Consider the following 17,340-nt stretch of genomic DNA (forward strand, 5'->3'; position numbering starts at 1 on the left):
TAAATTACAGGTTTGTAGCTTTTGGCAAATTGCAAAAAACTGCAAAGTTAATGTAAATAGCTGCTCTTAAATTGCTCACCTTTTCACTCGATTATTTTATCTCATGGTGAACTAGTGTAACCAGGCAGTATTACCCCAGCTGCCTGGCACCAACAGCTTTTAAGAGTGTTTTTGTTTCCAAAAACTGATGTAACATTTCTATTTAGAAGATTTGTGACTGCACACATTAGCAACTCCTACCTCAACTGGACAACCAAGCCTGCTCTAGATTGTTTTTCTGAAAACAGGAAATACAGATGACTCCAGAGAAAGTTATTTTACACATCTATAAGACACTTGTGTTCCTGTTTCTAGTGAACTTTCTGTGGTACCCTGACTACTTGCACCATGGATTATCACGTGTTTATTATTCATTTGTTCCAACCTGTAGATGGCAAAAATAAGAAATGGTATAAGATTTTTTTTTTTTTTTTTTTAGAAAAGAGCATTGTAGCTTTTCCTGAAGCTACTCAGAATATAGGCTTGTGTGGGAAATGTGTTTACAGCTGGAATAGTTGAGCTAAGGATGATGTAACTGGTTTGATATATAAAAAATGCTGACCTTCAAGTAGAAGAGAGATACAACTGCTTTCAAGCAATTTTCTTATCCTTGAAGATCCTGATAACTGTTACCGTATGTGTCACATCCATGAAAGACTTCTTGACATTTATGCAACATCGACCTTCTCAGAAGACACTAGCCAATTACCCTGCTGGGGAAGCAGTTACACAACAACTAAGCATAAAGGCTTCAGCTGCTAACCTGTTCCCCCGCTCAGATAGGTGTCTTCACAAGAAGCAGAACACTGGGGTTCCAAAGATGTGCATTTCAGGAGTGAAGGAACTTGGGAATTGAGGCTGTGCCTTGATTTTCAATTATTCCCAGTACCATGCCAGTAAGCCAATTTACCTTGCCAGCATCAGGACACAGCAGTTGAGGTCCACAGAGGTTTTAGCTGCATTATTAATGAGATTACTTCACATGTTAATTTAGTGAAAACATGTCCTCTTCCCCAGATTACTACTTGTATTACTCCACCCTTATCATGCAGGCAATAAAAAGTCAGAATATAAAAAACACTGAGATTTTTTACTTTTACAGACTAAATATATTGACACCTTTTATACAAATAAAAGCAAATTATGGCATTACACGAATTTAACAAATTCTAATACAAAACCCGTGTATTTCATAAAATGAGAATTTTAAATCAAAGCTCTACAGAAACATACAACTCCCCTATAAAGATGTCCAGTCCACCGAGCAATGTTTGCTCAAAATATAAACTTTAGTATGCTCATAAGTGTATTACACTTAACTATACATTTGCATCAACATTACTGAAATCAGAAATGAAGAAAATCTACTTCTTACCAGAACCAGCTGTACAGCTCAAATGAGAATCAGTCCCCAGCTGAGTTTGGTATAGCCCACAGCTGGAGCAGCTTTGCCTTGCCGGTGTGATGACCACACCTCTCAAACACATTCAACAGTTGCATGAATACTTTAGTGTTACCAGTCCAGAATGGAGAAGAGAAAAAATAATGTGAACTTGGTGCTAAGAAATGAAGTCGCAAGCCACATCTGGATCACAGGCAATACATTGCCTACACCATGCATGGACTAAAAACTTTCTTTAATAAAAGTGACTTACCAAATACTCAAAACAAATCTCTGCCTATTGCTCTACTTCACGCGAGTTTACTGCTTTTAGGTTTTCAGATATCATGAAATGATTGAACTAGCTGAATTAATGCTATACAAAATGATCATCAAACATTCACTTTATACATAAACATTTCCCAAACAGATTTACAGTATACAATTAGTTTGTACAGTGTAAGCAACTGTTACAATGTAATTTCCCTCAAACTGAAAGCAGCCAAAAAGTCTTAAGATTTTAGTTAAAATGTTCTTGGTCACCATTCAGATTTTAGCTTTCTTGTCTCACCCTGTCCACATCCATGTCATCGCATTTAACACTGCAGGGTTCATTTAATAAACTATACATTAGAGTCCATCTAACCACATGCTGCAAAACTGGTTAATGTGTAAGAAAAGCTCATTAACTCCAATGTGTTTTTAATACAATGTATCTACAGTTTTCCTCAGAATGCTTTCGCTTCCTGAGCTAGACATAAAATACCTTAAAACAGGTTTAGACACAGATCTGAGATCCCATAAGCAAACTACATTAAAATGCACAGGGTGGAGAAGGGGGGGGGGAAAAACAAAACACCTGCATCACTTTTGGTATCTTGCACTGCTATTTGCTCTCTAAATACATTTTAGATGGCTCTAATCTATGGAATAAAATAGCAAACTTAGTATTTTGTCTAAACTCTACTACTGTGTATTGCTCTTGCCTTTTTTGACTTTTATATAAAAGAACATGTATATTTCACAGCCTACTATATACTACTCAATCTAGATCTTGTCACCTAGGTGACTGGATTTAAAAGTGCTCTAGTATGCAACAGAAGCATGCAATTTTGGTGGCTTTTTTTTTCTTTTAAATCAAATGTGATCATGTTCAATACTAAACCAAAGAAGTGTATTAAAACTTGGCATTTGGCAAGTACATGTCACTGTTTTTAAATACACTTTTTTATTTCCATAAATGTATGAAGTCACTGTCAATGAGAAAGATCAAATCTAAACCCGAACACAGGTTTATGTTTGGATGAAAAAGGCGTTTGGAGCTATCCGTGATTTCTGGTTTGGAACCTGGACTTTAGAAATAATTTTTCAATGAAAAAAATCATTTTTCTAGTCAAACAGTGAAGTAACTTACAGTAAGAACTATAGTATTAAATAAGCTTATTCAGTAAATTGCAACAGGGTAAGCTTGGGTTTAAGGTGCTATTCCATCTGCCCTGAAGTCTTTCAAGGACTTCACCATGTGGGCATCATGTCTGGGAACCAGACTCTACCAAGATGCTTTGAAACTTCCCAGTGAATTTGCTCTAAGCTGTATTTCTGATCAGGAATCAGAACTTCCTCCATAATAGAAAGCTGAGAGAGACGACCGCCACACATCTTCACAAACTCAACAAAGGCACTGCAAGAGACTTCACATTCTCCTAGGCCAACAGCTGACAGATACTTGCAACGTTCCGCAATACGGATCAGCTCCTCATCCAGCGGCCGCAATCCATTGGCACAAACCACCAGTTCCACTAACCGAGGACATGTCATCCCAACGCGACCAAGTACGTCTTTGCTTACTGATCTTCCAAAGTACAGATGAGTGACAGGTATTTCGTAACGAAAGAACGGGTCAAACTCTTCTTCATATAAGAAAAAGTACATTACTAAATTTACTTTAGGAGAATGCTTGATGAAAGCGTCCCAGCTGCTCTTCTGAATTGTGTGGAACTGAGTCTGTCCAGGATTTTCACTGACAACATCAATGCGTAAGTGTTCTAACCTGACGTGTTTTTCAGAAGACAAAGCAAGCAGAAGCTCATCACTCAGAAGGTGGTAGTTCAGTGCCAACTCACGTAAGCCATGACACTGGTCAGCCACACAAAGGATACCTGGGAAGAGAACGTTATGAAAGTGGTTACACACATAATGTATGAACTAACGGCTGAGGAAGTAACTAAGGGTCAGTTTGGTTTTGTGCATCACAAGGGGGCAAAGATGTGCTATCAAGACCCAATAGCAGAACAAAGCTATACTTGACAACTAGAACACTAATCTTTTTCACAGAAGCATAGTCTTGTGACTTCTGCTAGGGAGACATACAGAAGTTAACACACTGCATTATAAACTTTCCTGCAGGTGTTGATTCTCATGTGACAAATACCAAACACACTAACCTTTGCATCATCAAGAGATAAATCGCTCTGACATCATACAACACAGGTTTGCATCAAAAACATCTCTACTGAATGGCTGATGCAGACGTACCCTGCATCCATTCTTCCCCCCTTCCCTCCCCCATTCAAACAGAGAAGAAACCAAAGCAGAGCAGAAACAGCCTTTACAGAAATGCTTTCAGTTCCCACTGTCCCAACAGCTAATATTTCAGGTAATAAACAAGAGCACATCAATGTGAACTTAAAATAACCACTATTTTGTTTTACAAAGTCCTACTGCAGTTCTAATGCAAGTTGAAATTAAAAGGGCCATCACCAAACCGAAGAAACTTCACAAAGATTAGAAACGTATCTCTGACTTTGCTTCTCCAGCCCAAACCCAAACATGACTCTTTATCTTTGTACAGTAACTCAGAGAGTATTCAGGGCATCCTTTGGAAGTAATTTAGTTTGATATTAATCTTTTTCCTTTATTCCTCAGCAGTGGAAACTCTCTTGTACTACCTGCATTACTCTTCCATGTCCTTCACTAACAATTTCTTGAGAACTAATGAACATTCCCTTCCTCCCAACTGCAATTTGAAGGCATGTTATGTAATTTTAAGAGCACCTGTAAGTAATTAGTTTTGCATAATTCACAGTTCTTTTGATTAAATTAAAATTCTTCCAGATTAATATCAGCCTGCTAATTATAATATTCCTATTAGAAAGAAAAAAAAAAATCCAGGTAAGTCTCAGTACCCAAAACATTCAAGAGTGTAATTTTTTGCAGCCTGTCTCCTCTGAAGCCAATTAACCACAATACAAGCTCCTTTTTTTTTCGTTCTACTTTTCTCTCCATCTCCAGACTTGAATTAAGCCATAAATTTTCCTGCTATTTACTTAGCACTCTGGTTTATCATTAATGCATCTGATCCCATTCTATTAATCTCCCTTCCATGCAGGACAAAAGTAATTGTGCTCCTTGCTCCTTCAAAAGGAACTGCTATTTCTTACCCATTTTTCCTTCAGTCTAAAACACTGTACAAGGCCAAACACAAGACACCAAACAACTTTGTAAACCTGTGCTCTTTCCCAAATTATTAAATGTGTGATGTTCCATAAAGCCTTCTAGCAAGCATTAGCCACAAACCAGCAAGTCTGCTCTTGGATCCAAATCCAAGGATATTTACTGTCTTTGCCTCAGTAAAAATTACTGTTGGAACCTGTTCCTCCTTAAAGACAGATTATGGGTCCTGTACTCCCACACAAGGAATATCAAGTGAATTTTTGTAGTTACTAAAACTAAACAACTTCCTATCTATGACTACAAAGCTCTGACAGCAATAATATTCCAGTTAACACACTGACAAACGTTTTGCTAGACAGATTTGCTGCAAAACAAACCCATTTTTCAGGAACTTCTTTATACAAAACCAAACAAGGTTTTGTCCCAGAGGCACACCTGCAAAGAGTATTAAGTCTGTGCTTTATTATCATCTCTAGCCACATGGCCTCTGCTACAGTATCATTTCTGCCATGTTACAAGTCCTGATGATGAATTCTACATGTAATATACGTAATATTTACAGCTGCAATATATTTGCATGAATAAAGTTATGGTGACTAGAATAGTTTCTGCTTATCCTAGAAGAAGAGCTGAACTAAGCTGCCAGCATCTCATTCACAATTCTTCAATTTCTCAGTGAAAAAATGTGTTAAGTTGGTGGGCTGTGAATCCATCTTAAACTTGCTGTGCGTTGAGTAAGCCTTCCACAAACATTAACTCTGAACTGCAAGAATCTTGAGTGGTTTCATTCTGATACGAGCTAGCCTTATTCTTGCCACAAAAAAAAGACTCTTAATGAGGTACATTTAGCAAAGGTAGAAGTTCTGCACAGCTTGATCTCATCTCTCCTTTGTTGATGCTGTCTGCACTTTTCAACAACAGACTGAATTGCATTCTTTCAGAATGACTAAATCAGCATCTCCATAATCCATGGCATTGCAACACTCAAAACCCATACATAATGAACTGCAGAAAACGAACTCACCTTCCAAAAACCTAATTATACTGGAATACTTAAAACAGGCATTGCAGAAGTAGCACACCATCAAGTCTGTAAGTACTCTCTTTAAGTTCCACAAGAGGCTAGTTATTTGTCCAGAACAGACATGCACTATTTTATCACAGTCACTCTGCATGTGATGGGTTGGATGGATGGATCAACAACCAGTTAAATTAGCATTTTATTCAGTGAAGTTGCTGTAGATACCACATTCATCCTCACTCTCATCTCACCCCTATTTTTTCAGGGGTTTACTGGTTTCAGACAAAATTCAATGTATATATTAAAAAAACCAAACAAACCTAACAAAACCAACACCAAAAAATTAAAACCAAAAACCAAAACCCACAAAACCAAATCAAAGAAAAACTCAACCAACCCCTGAAAAAACTCCAAACCACAGCAGCTTACCAGCTGGAGAAACATGTGGACAACTGCTCATTTTCAATAGTTTGAGTGTGTCACTGTTGTTAGCCACCAGCACTTTGAGAGATGGATCATCTACTGGTGTATCATCAATCTTAAGTGAAGAGAGTGACTTGGAATTTACAAACACCACCGTCAGTGCAGAAATAAAGTGGGACTGGGGAGAAAAGAGAAAGTTTGAATGAAACAGCAGTATTAGAAATAAAAATCTCAATGGTTTTACACTGTACAGAGCAGTCCTAGTTTTCTTTTACATATTGAAATCAATTGCTGGAAAAGCATTCTTCTGATATTGCATAATTAAAAACTAATACTGAAAGAGAAGAGGAAATACAATTACTTTTTACTAGCCTATGTCTTTGGCAAATCATAACATCTAACATTAAGTATAAGTCAAGAACCTGACCCAGGACAATCCACCACACAAACTTAAATCTGTAGGAAGGACATCAGTGAAGAGAAAGCTGAGAAGCCCTAATTTTGAGGATCATTTGCAAATCACACTCTAAAAGAAGCATCATCTACAACAGGAATTCCCATGCGGTGAGCTGTGCTGCACTGATGAGATGCAAACATAGTCAAGAGTGGAAAACTTGTTAAGATGTGTCCAAAGCCAAATGACCATACTGCATTCCTACCATCCAGAGGGTATCCAGGGTCTGAACGGATTTGTCTTGGGAAGTTAACTGGAGTGGTCCAAACAGAGCTAAGGAGTAAATGATCAATTGTATCAACGAGGCAGCACGAAAAATGTAGGTCTAGCGTTCAAGGATGCTCCTCAGCAATTTTATGTAACCACTGAAACCTACCAGTAAAGACAGAACCCAGGACATTTTGAGAAACACAGACTGAAAAACAGATACAGCAGTGCCTGCAGAAATCATTGGTGGTATGAAGGAAGTGAATTTTCGCATTTTCTTGGTGATTTATTACAATATTGACTGAAGACTTAGAACTTCCTCCATGTACTACATGAGGTATCCCCTAAAAATTAACTGCTACTTTTGACTTCAAAACTGCTCACTGAGCCAAATGCACATGTAGAATCCTAAATACAGTTACACCAGAGTAGGCCTGACAACAGCATTTGCTCATTCTTATGTGGTATCACAGTGTATCAGAGGTTGGAAGGGACCTCAAGAGATCATCAGGTCCAACCCCCCTGCCAGAGCAGGATCACTTCGGATAGTCCGCACAGGAATGCATCCAGGTGAGTTTTGAAAGTCTCCAGAGAAGGAGACTCCACGACCCCCCCTGGGGAGCCTGTTCCAGTGCTCCATCACCCTCACTGTAAAGAAGTTTCTCCTCATGTTGAGGTGAAATCTTCTATGTCCTAGTTTGAACCCATTGTTCCTTGTCTTATTACTGTGAACCACATATGTTTGTGATTTCGCTAAAACTCAGACAATGAGATTTAGAGCAGGAATCGGTATTTTTCCATAAACATAATCTGTCAACATCACTGCATGCAAAGGGAAACAAAGTTCAAATGGGAAGCAGTAGGTATTTTGGCTTTAGGAAGCACTCCTAGGTATACTGGGAATGCACTGATTATATATATCATGTGCTGCAGAAAAGGTGCTTTAATGATATTTTCACTCTGTATTTCAGATGTGTCAGTATTGCATTTTTATTTTCTGTATTTAGAATGTAATTCCCTTGAGTGATGTCACTCAATCCATGACATCACTTCACTAAGAAGGCTGTTAAATAGAAAGACAAAAGGTTAATCACATTTACAAAAACAGCTAACTTGAAACCACAGATTGAAGAGCTAGTAGAAGATGGACTATATCCCCACCCCTAAAAGCTGGGAATATGTCTTTTGAATACTGAAACACATGTAGCCTATTGTATAATTCTTTAAAGATTCATGTGGAAGGTGGTTAGTGAAAAGGCTCAGTCAACACAGAGCTAAATGTGATTTACAAATATTTGGCAGTTGTCACATTATCTGAAACCAAAAGGGCACCAATGAAGATAATGCAAGGTACTTCAGTCCTCCTATCCCGTGTGATTCAAAACCGTAATTGTGTAATTAACCGTTTTGCAGATCCATTCATCTCTATCTACGGCTCATCCAACAGGCCTATTACTAACAGCTTCCCACAAGGGCTTATTCATGGTGTACTTCTGTTCTTTAAAAATTGTTGCTGGTGGTTACATATGTCAGGAACAATATTATTGGAGTATTAAATATAAAAAGTCAAATTATGATTAGAGTTGGGTTCACCACATTTTGTATACAATTTTTAAAATGCCACATGTAAACCTGATAGGACTGAAGAAAGGAAGCCTGAATTTTAGAAGCCTTGAAACTGAGTAAGACCATAGCATGAGCACCTACAAATAATTATTCAGCAAGCTGACTAGGACCATAACATATCCAGGAAAAATTAAGTAAGAGAACTAAAACAGCATTGACATTGAAAAATAATACAGTATGCAAGAGCTGAAAGAACAAACTATTGCTAACACACCAAGACTGCATGCTGTTTTCCCTGCATTCATGTTTTCTTACATAGTCACATCTCAAAACACATTGAAAAAGGGAAGAAAAAAACAAAATCCAAAAACTGATAAAAGATTTGGAAAAAATCTTTCAAAATTAAGGATTAAAAATACATCTCAAGAGGACTACACAATGGGGCTGTAATCACTGCCAAGGATAGTAACTGATAATCCTTACATAGCTAACCTTGCTTAGACCTTAGAGCCCACTTCCTTTCCTGACGCTGTCCCTACTTCCTTGCCCTTGTTGCCATCATCAGCAACGATAGAGACCCAGGTAACAGTCTAGCTGTGTCTTGCTCTTCATATACATGGAGTGAGTGCAAGAAATGAGGCATGAGAGATGTTCCTGCCACAGAACAAGCAGCCCTGGTTACCCCAACCACTCTTCCGCTCCTCAACAATAGCACATTTCTACTTCATTAGCAGAAACTCTTGTTTAGAGGAATGTAAGAGATCTGTTGTCTTCCAGATCAGATGTCTTCTAGTAAAATCTAGTTTAGGTAACAGGCAGGGTAAAAATATTTGATGGAAAACTTCAGAAATACAGTGCACTTTGTCTAAAAATCTGACACTTGAGTGTGCTACATGAAGTACTGAAAATCATGACTATACTGCCTTCTAAAGGGAGCATAATGACAATACACTCCTTGGAGCACGAGCACAGACGAAACTCTACCACTTATTCAGTTTATAACAGTCTCCTGAACACCCCCCACAGCACAATTACAGAGACATGAAGTGTCAAGCCTCCTGACTGGCATCATGTTGCTCAGCATTACATTGAAGTCAACAGACGAGGACTTGGAAGAACAAGGTTAGGACTAAGTTCTCACACAATGCAGAGAATGACCAAAACTTTAGTCAGTCATCTTAGTAAAACATCTCAGTTCTTTCCTTTAATGCAGCCCAGTAATAAAGTTTTCTTATCAAAGATTTGTATTCTTACAATAAAACTTTCCAGAAAAGTTAAAAACTAACAAACAAACAAAAAACCCCACAAAACCAAAAAACAGCCAAAACCCACTGTATGAATCACTGCAGTATTTTGTTATGGAAAACTGTATATATTAACATACCTTTGGTAAATCCATGAAGCTTGGCCGGGCAGTTGAAATTAGCCCAAGTGTTTTCAGAGAGCAATTTACAAGTTGTGATAAAATATCACAAGCTGCTTCTGCAGATTCCTTGCTACTGTCCACCTTAAAACAAAACAGATTTATTGTTCAGAATACACCATAATCAAACATGTGCTTTACAAAAAAAGCAGAGTGGATGTACTTTAATGATCTGGGGTTTTTTTTCCCCACTTTGAAATGAAATGTAGTGTGGGAAAAAAAAACCAAAACAACAAAAAACCCCAACACCTCATTGGGAATCCATCAGTGCTATTCTTTTTTCTCCAAAAAACACACACCAAAGATCCAAAACAGTTTGCTATAAATTTATCACTGTCCTAAACACTTTGGCAAAATTTAGCATGATGCGAGGTCAACTAAAGAGTCTGTTCCAAGATATTCAATCCACATCAAATAAGCATGTGGAGATTCACTTAAGAGACTATTCCACTACCTCTCTACTTTCTTCCTTATTAAAATGCAGCAATTCTACAAACCCCTTGCTGTATGAAAGAGCTGTTTAATGTTATGGTGACTCAGCTCATAACATGGAGCTGCTGAAAAGCTGAGTCCCCTATGTGACTGGACCTTTGTCATTAATACCACAAAAGATATGGAACAGATACTTGGGGGGGATGCGGGGGGGGGGGAATTAAAGATGTTTTCATTAGTTAGCTTGTTACATAACTGAATCACTTTGTGTCTCCAATGGATTTCCCACTAAGCATGGAAGACCCCTTATATGTACATAAGTAGGTGTGACAGCTTTGCAAACCTACACAATTCGAAAAACTTGACCACAAGATCAATTTCACATCTACCATGAGCCATGTTATCTTGTTAGCAACTGATCTAAGTACTATGAATATTCATTTTCTGTTTGAACATAAACTGAAAAAAAAATCTTTATTTTTAAAAATCCCATCTTTGCCTACAAAAACAACAGAGAAATCCCACATTTTCAGCCTTGACAGAGTTACAGTCAGTGTTATATCCACTTCTTTCTGATTATCCTTGCTGCCTAATATTTTCGTGATCTACTGTTCATTCTCCAACACTGAAGGAGAACTGAAGGGACATGTTCAAGAAATCAGAGGGTTATCACCCTACCAGTGAAAGGCATCTGAAATCTTTCAGAAATCACTCGACAGAAAGCAACACAGGCAGAAGATAAGACACTGGAAGGTCATAGCAGTATTGCAATGACATTTTATTTGGACACTGATAAAACCCTGCAAGCTTTCTACCTGGTATTACATCAAGAAATGGCAATGCACATGATCAGGCAGAGGTGCCCCAGCTACACACCTACAGATGACTACATTAACACCTCCAATCTCAGAAACGAACAACTAGCAGGACCACCTTGCTGAAAAATAATTTCTTTTCCAAATCTCTCACATAGCCGATGCATACCCAGCCATGACTATTCCACAGCACCCTTCCAAAACAGGGTCATACATAGGCCAATGTTAAAGGTCTTCATCTGCTGAAAATAATTACGTATCGTGAATAAAATCAGTTCTCCCCAAACTAAGCCAAGCACAATCAGCAGATCTACCATCCCCTGCCAATCCCACCTACTTTTGCAGTTCACTGAAACACAATTGTGCTGAGCAGATGCCATATGCATACAGTCCCATACGACTCCATACTGAAACTGCTAGCTGCTTACTATTAGTACTGAAGATGCTTCCTGTGCATTAAAAGTTTTCTAATCATGAATATTAGATGTAACTTCCTACGAGACATGAAATGGGGAAATGGCCAGTTTACACATCAGAATGGAAGTGGTTTTGTCCACTCACTGAGACAGAATTTGAAGGAGCTAAGACACGGCAAGGAAATAAAAAGGGGAAAAAAACCCCAAACACAGCAAACAAAAATCTCCAGCTAATGGAATCAAGGTTACATAAAGGTACGTTCAGAACTGTTATTTCCAAGTTTTGGTTCTGAAAATACAACCAAATAAACAAACTGAGAGGTAGACTCCATGTCTGTATGTCCATCTAGAGACCTCATTTTACTTTGGAATAGTGGATCTGAAAACAAGGCCTATGAGACCGTGAGCTGCCACGTTTCACTTTAAATAACTGACAATCCTAACCACATAAATAAGATCATAAGCCTTTCCTAACTTTACTGATGTTCTTCAATTTTCAGCATATTAAAATGTTTTTATCACAATTGTCAATTACCACATACCAACAGTGTCTCAATTACTGACATAAATTAAAATCATACTTCTCATGCTTTATTATACAGATGAGTCATCAAAACTGTCTCAAAAGCATCAAGAGAGCAAAAAAAAATTTCTACATAAAATACAAGAGAAAAGAAAAAAAAGGAAAAGTAGAATGCAGTTTAACAAATGCTTTTATTTTTATAAAATTACTTTTAAAAAGCCTCAAAAAATACACTACCTTGAAGCTTACATACTGCAGGTGATTGGAATGCCTCTTTATTATTTGCTTGATTAGTTCAGGATGAGTAGCCCTCAAGTAAGATGTAGCTGGTTGATTCAGTTCAAACTCGAAACATCTCCAGAGATCAGGCATATGAAACACTTGGTTCCAGCTTCTGCAGACCTGTGATGCATGAGCACGATCCAGAAGGGGCAAGTACTGAAACACCTGCAGGATAATGTCTTGAAGAAGGTTCGCCCAGTCAGGACTCTGCACAACTATGTTTTTCTCATCTTTAATAACCTTCTGCCTCTTTGATTCTTTCTCAGTTGTCTCTTCAGAGGAACTGCTGTTGGCCTCATTGGTTTTCCTTCCTCGTTTCATTCTACAGAAAAAGTAATTAGAAAATTCAATCTATTTTGTAAATGTAACAGAGCTAAAAAAAGCAACATTAATAGAAAACTGTGGAGATGAAAAAACATGTTTTCTGTAACCACACTTCCACAGGGTTGTGTGTTTGTGTCTCTTTCCAATGAAAATAAAAAACAACCCAGGTAACAATGAGTTTGAAGTGGCAGTATAGAAGTAAGACTAACATATCTTTAGGTATTACTTCTTTAATCATTAACGGTGGCAATCCATTTATAGCAGTCACTCTCCTTTTGGCTTTTCATTTTGTGTTTGAGAGCACTTTGAACCTAATTTATTTTACTGTTTAGTTGATTATCACTCTACTCTCCTACTAATGGAAAGATACTTTTCTGAATAATTTTGTGATCACTGATTCATATGGCTGCCTGAGTCCCATTTACCAAAAACCACAGTTGAAACTGTGGAAAGCAAAAAGCAGGCAAGTAAGTAAATAATGAGTGCAGGCACGCTTGCAGGTGTTGCATTCGTGTTTTGCCAAATCATTTTTATTCCTAGACAGGAAGAATCTTTATATTTATTAATCTTTAAGAAAGATTACTTCAATACACATTTGTTAAAAAGTATTACATCAAGGACACCAGTGTGCTTCCCCCTCCCCCCTCCCAATTACCTAGTAGGTAAGTAGTATGTAAGATTTCCAGTAGTGGTCTGGAAGTTTCAATCCACAAAAAAAGTTTACAGTACAGTCAGCAAACTTCCTTCACAACCATATCAAATTCAGCTTGTCTGAGGCAAAAGGTTATTTCATCCTCAGTAGCATGTACTTCTTCCCCAGTGGTCTCACACAAGTTCCACCTTATGTTATGTTAATAGTGAATTCTTTAGTACGACGTCAGCTTAAAATTGAATTTAGCATCCAATAATTTACTTTTAGAAGCCTCAGTGCAATGCACATTAAGTCCTAAAGGACTAGGAAAGAGACCTTGCATTACACTGCAATATATTTAGTCTCTAAAAAGCTAAGAGATTCCAGAGGTAGGCTTGATATGTATTAACACCCCCAGCTCATACATACAATATTATCACATGCCCAGTCCATTTCATACCTGATTAGCTTTTCCTGCTACATACTGCAAGTAAGTAGAAGTTTAGAATTATTTTTAAAAAGTGTGATACACTAGATATTCAAGTGAAAAATTATGCTGTTTATCATCCAATATATCACTGGTTATCTTCTCAAAGTGAGCATCTTCTTACCTATCTTTAAGCACTTTAATCCTGCCTACTCACATGATAAAAGCAAACTATGACTTAAGGTCTGAAGCTGTTCATAAAATGATGCAAACAAACCTGAACATACCATCATCAAAGAAACAGATTTTGTCTCGATTTTTTTCAACTTCATTTTTTAACCCCAGTAACACTTGGGCAGCAATCATAATGCTACTGGGCAAAAAATCTCTACTCGCTTCCTGAGAACTCTTTACTATGACTCAGCTCATGGTTGTGAGGCTATGCAAAACAAGACTCTTGTGCTGAAACAAGCTTTCCACCAGGAGAGAGTTCTGTTGCTGAGCAACAAACTTCACCAGTACAAAAGAAAAGCAAGAAAACTGAATAGAACCATCTGCAAACAACAAAAAGATGAAGAAACTGGATTTTGTAACTGTGAATTAATTAAAGGTAAGAACGAGTTGAGAATCAGATTAGCAAATCCACTACAAACTGGTCACATTTGTGTTTCAGACAACTGCTAAGCTCAGTCTGAGAATATTGCTTATAATAAAATAGTCTAAAATGCAATACACCTTTAAACTGAACAGATATTCCAAACGACTATAACTATGTTATAAAGAACAGTTACCGTACTCAAACTATTCACTTGCCAAATTTGGGTTAGCATGTCTGATGTCTTTAAGCCTTTCCAAAGCCATCTCATCAGCCTGCAAAAAGCTACACAAGGTAACTGATGGACTTGGCTCTCCCAGTTTTCCTCTATAGAGATGCTGCCTCAACTTTTGCTAGTAAACATGTGAACAGATTTTCTAGATAGGTACAATACTTCTCCCTGTGTTGCAGGGTCAAGTTCTGGGTTTTCTTATCATGTTACAAGGGCTACTGTGGACATACCATAGAGCTGATCCACATAAACAACACATTCACTATAGCTGACCTTTTAAAAGAAGATGCAAGCTCTAGATGCAGCACCTTTTTTTTTTTTTTTCCCTTCTTCCAGGAAAGATGGAAGTGAGCTGCTACTGACAAAATAGTACGAATTGTTCAAACGGAAAAAAATAACCTCCTAGAAATGGCTCGTAGAATTGGACCAAGTCATCAACTGCCAGCTTATGAAGCTGCACCTCTGATCTAACTGTTGAGTTTCAAGTAGTTAATATATGCCATTTACATACCAAAATTCACTCCTGAAGTTGTGGTTTACTATCCTAAGTTTCTACAGAGTCAATGAAGATAAAAGACAATATGACCACCACTAGAGCTATACTGATAATGAATTTCAGGTCACAGGATCTTATTTTCTTGAAAGACTATGTGTTCTAAATGCCACATCTTAAAAAGTAGAAGGTGGGAAAAGGCATTTGCAGGCATTATTTTTGTTACTCACATCTTCGATGCTCCTGTAATTGAGGGGAGAGCTACTATAAGTTTTCGAAAGTATTTCCTTGTGGAGCTTCTTTAAAAGAGTCTAAGCTCAAAACTAAAAATATGATTTTAAGTATTAGATTATTATTTTGTCATCTTATTTCTAATTACTCTTTGTGGTTTTGGAATATCTTTTTATAAAGCACAACTGGTTTCAACCTCTTAACAAAACAAATACAAAATTGAAAGAATGTATATTTGCCTACAGAGGTTTGCAGAGTCGTCTAAAAATTATTTATTACTAGAAAAAAGGCTACTTAAAAAGTAAACTTTTCTGCAAAATTAATATAGGTACTGGCAAATGCAATTAGGCAGCTCAGTTCTCTTCAGTTTATGTATCCAATAGCCTAATCTATCCATTTTAAATTCGAGGCCAACAGAAATGATTTTTCAACGAGGAAGACTCTGATGCAAAATACCATGATGGCTTATCGCTGTATTGGTACATCCTATTTTTTGAAACACTTGATCCTGCTTTTAACTCTCTCTGGCGTTCTCAGGACAGTTATCACTGACCGATTTTTGCAAACTACTGCTATAATCGACTCTGCGTTAAAATCTAAGATCTTGACAGCAAGGGAAGAGGCAAAAGGGCATGTGTGTGCAAAAATCCCGAAACAACTAAAATATCCAACTCTACCAGGACTGAAAGATGGGTGAAGTCTGGATGCTCGACTCCACGAGATTTTCCAATTAAATTTCTCGACCTATTATAACAACTTGCTTCTGAACAAAACGTTCAGAACTCCACACCTGGGTGCAACCCACGCTATCTCGCTCGAGGTAGTCACGTTAACCATAATCACATCGTTCAGTCATCAAGTTACGAGGAGGAGCAAAGCACATGCTAACATTGTTTTTATTGGTAAGGTGGAGACAGAACACAATGGCCAAAAAAAAAAAAAATTCCGAACTGTGCACGGCTGTTGACATTCTGCTGATAACGCTTGCCCACGAACAAAGCGAGCTGAGCTCCTTGTGTTCTTCTACACCTGAAGGCTGTTCTAGAAACAATAGGTGTGCGCTAATGGGGGAAACGAACTGAAAGAAGGGGCGACACGGACACAAACCTAACTCACAATTACTGCGAACAATCTATCTATGCTCAAAACGATGAGGGATTTACAATTTATTACTGTCACTGCGAGAAGGCTGTGGGGCAGCGACACCTAAACACGGAGGGTTTAAGCCCCACAGCTCCATGAGACGCTTCACCTCAGGGTCGGCTTCTTCTGGCCCAACCCCAGCTACGGGACTCAGACAGCTCGCCGCAAGCCCTGCTGCCCCACTGCTCGGACCCCCTTCTCCTCTCTACACAGGCAGCACTATTAGGATCCAGAAGATGGTCCTGCTGCGCTGCCACCGCCCACCCCAATCCAATCCCTTCACCTGGCGGTTCCCTGCTGCGCTTTGCATTAACCAGGACTCGGGCCGTGATGGCGCCTCCGCTCCGGCCACATCAGCTCCCTTCACCGAAGCCAACTCCAACGCCTGCTTCACCCGTCCAGTCTGTCACTGCGACCCCGTCCCGTCCGCGTCACCGCTTCTCCCCCGTCCTTCCTCTCTGTTTACTTCCTAGTAGCGGAAGCGACGCAAGGCAGCCAAAATGGCGGCGGGCGGGCTGCGTGGCGGCACCTCCTCTCCGCCCCCACCCCCTCATGGGCGGGAAGCGGTGTGAAAGAGGCTGTGGCGGGCGGTTGTTTGTGGAAATGGTTTCCCTGGTGCGGTGGCAGCCGCTCCCACTGAGGGTGGTGGTTGCTGGGGACAGCCAGTTGCCCCCTACAGCCCTCTTTGCGCCTCCTCGGGCGCTACGGCTCGGCGATAATCGCCTCCTTCCTCGGCGTACGCATACTCAGCGGCCGCCGTGGCGGGCAGGGAATTGGCCGCCGCCGATGGCGTGACAAGGGCCGGGTTACCGTTCCGGTCGGGGACTCG

At 38.9% G+C, this 17,340-nt stretch overlaps 1 protein-coding gene across 1 annotated transcript; it reads right to left on the bottom strand.

Annotated features, from left to right (window-relative positions):
• Positions 1–1,164: 1,164 nt before the first annotated feature.
• On the bottom strand, positions 1,165–16,925 carry FBXL3 (F-box and leucine rich repeat protein 3). The gene is made up of 5 exons (XM_054390579.1): positions 16,795–16,925; positions 12,391–12,757; positions 9,929–10,051; positions 6,324–6,495; positions 1,165–3,579 (listed from the first exon to the last, which is right to left on the bottom strand). Exons 2-5 carry the CDS (start codon positions 12,754–12,756, stop codon positions 2,936–2,938), a joined length of 1,305 nt encoding a protein of 434 aa, XP_054246554.1. The 5' UTR covers position 12,757; positions 16,795–16,925; the 3' UTR covers positions 1,165–2,935.
• Between the last annotated feature and the right edge of the window lie 415 nt (positions 16,926–17,340).

The sequence above is a fragment of the Indicator indicator genome, chromosome 1 (assembly GCF_027791375.1).
Source record: "Indicator indicator isolate 239-I01 chromosome 1, UM_Iind_1.1, whole genome shotgun sequence".
Lineage (NCBI taxonomy): Eukaryota > Metazoa > Chordata > Aves > Piciformes > Indicatoridae > Indicator > Indicator indicator.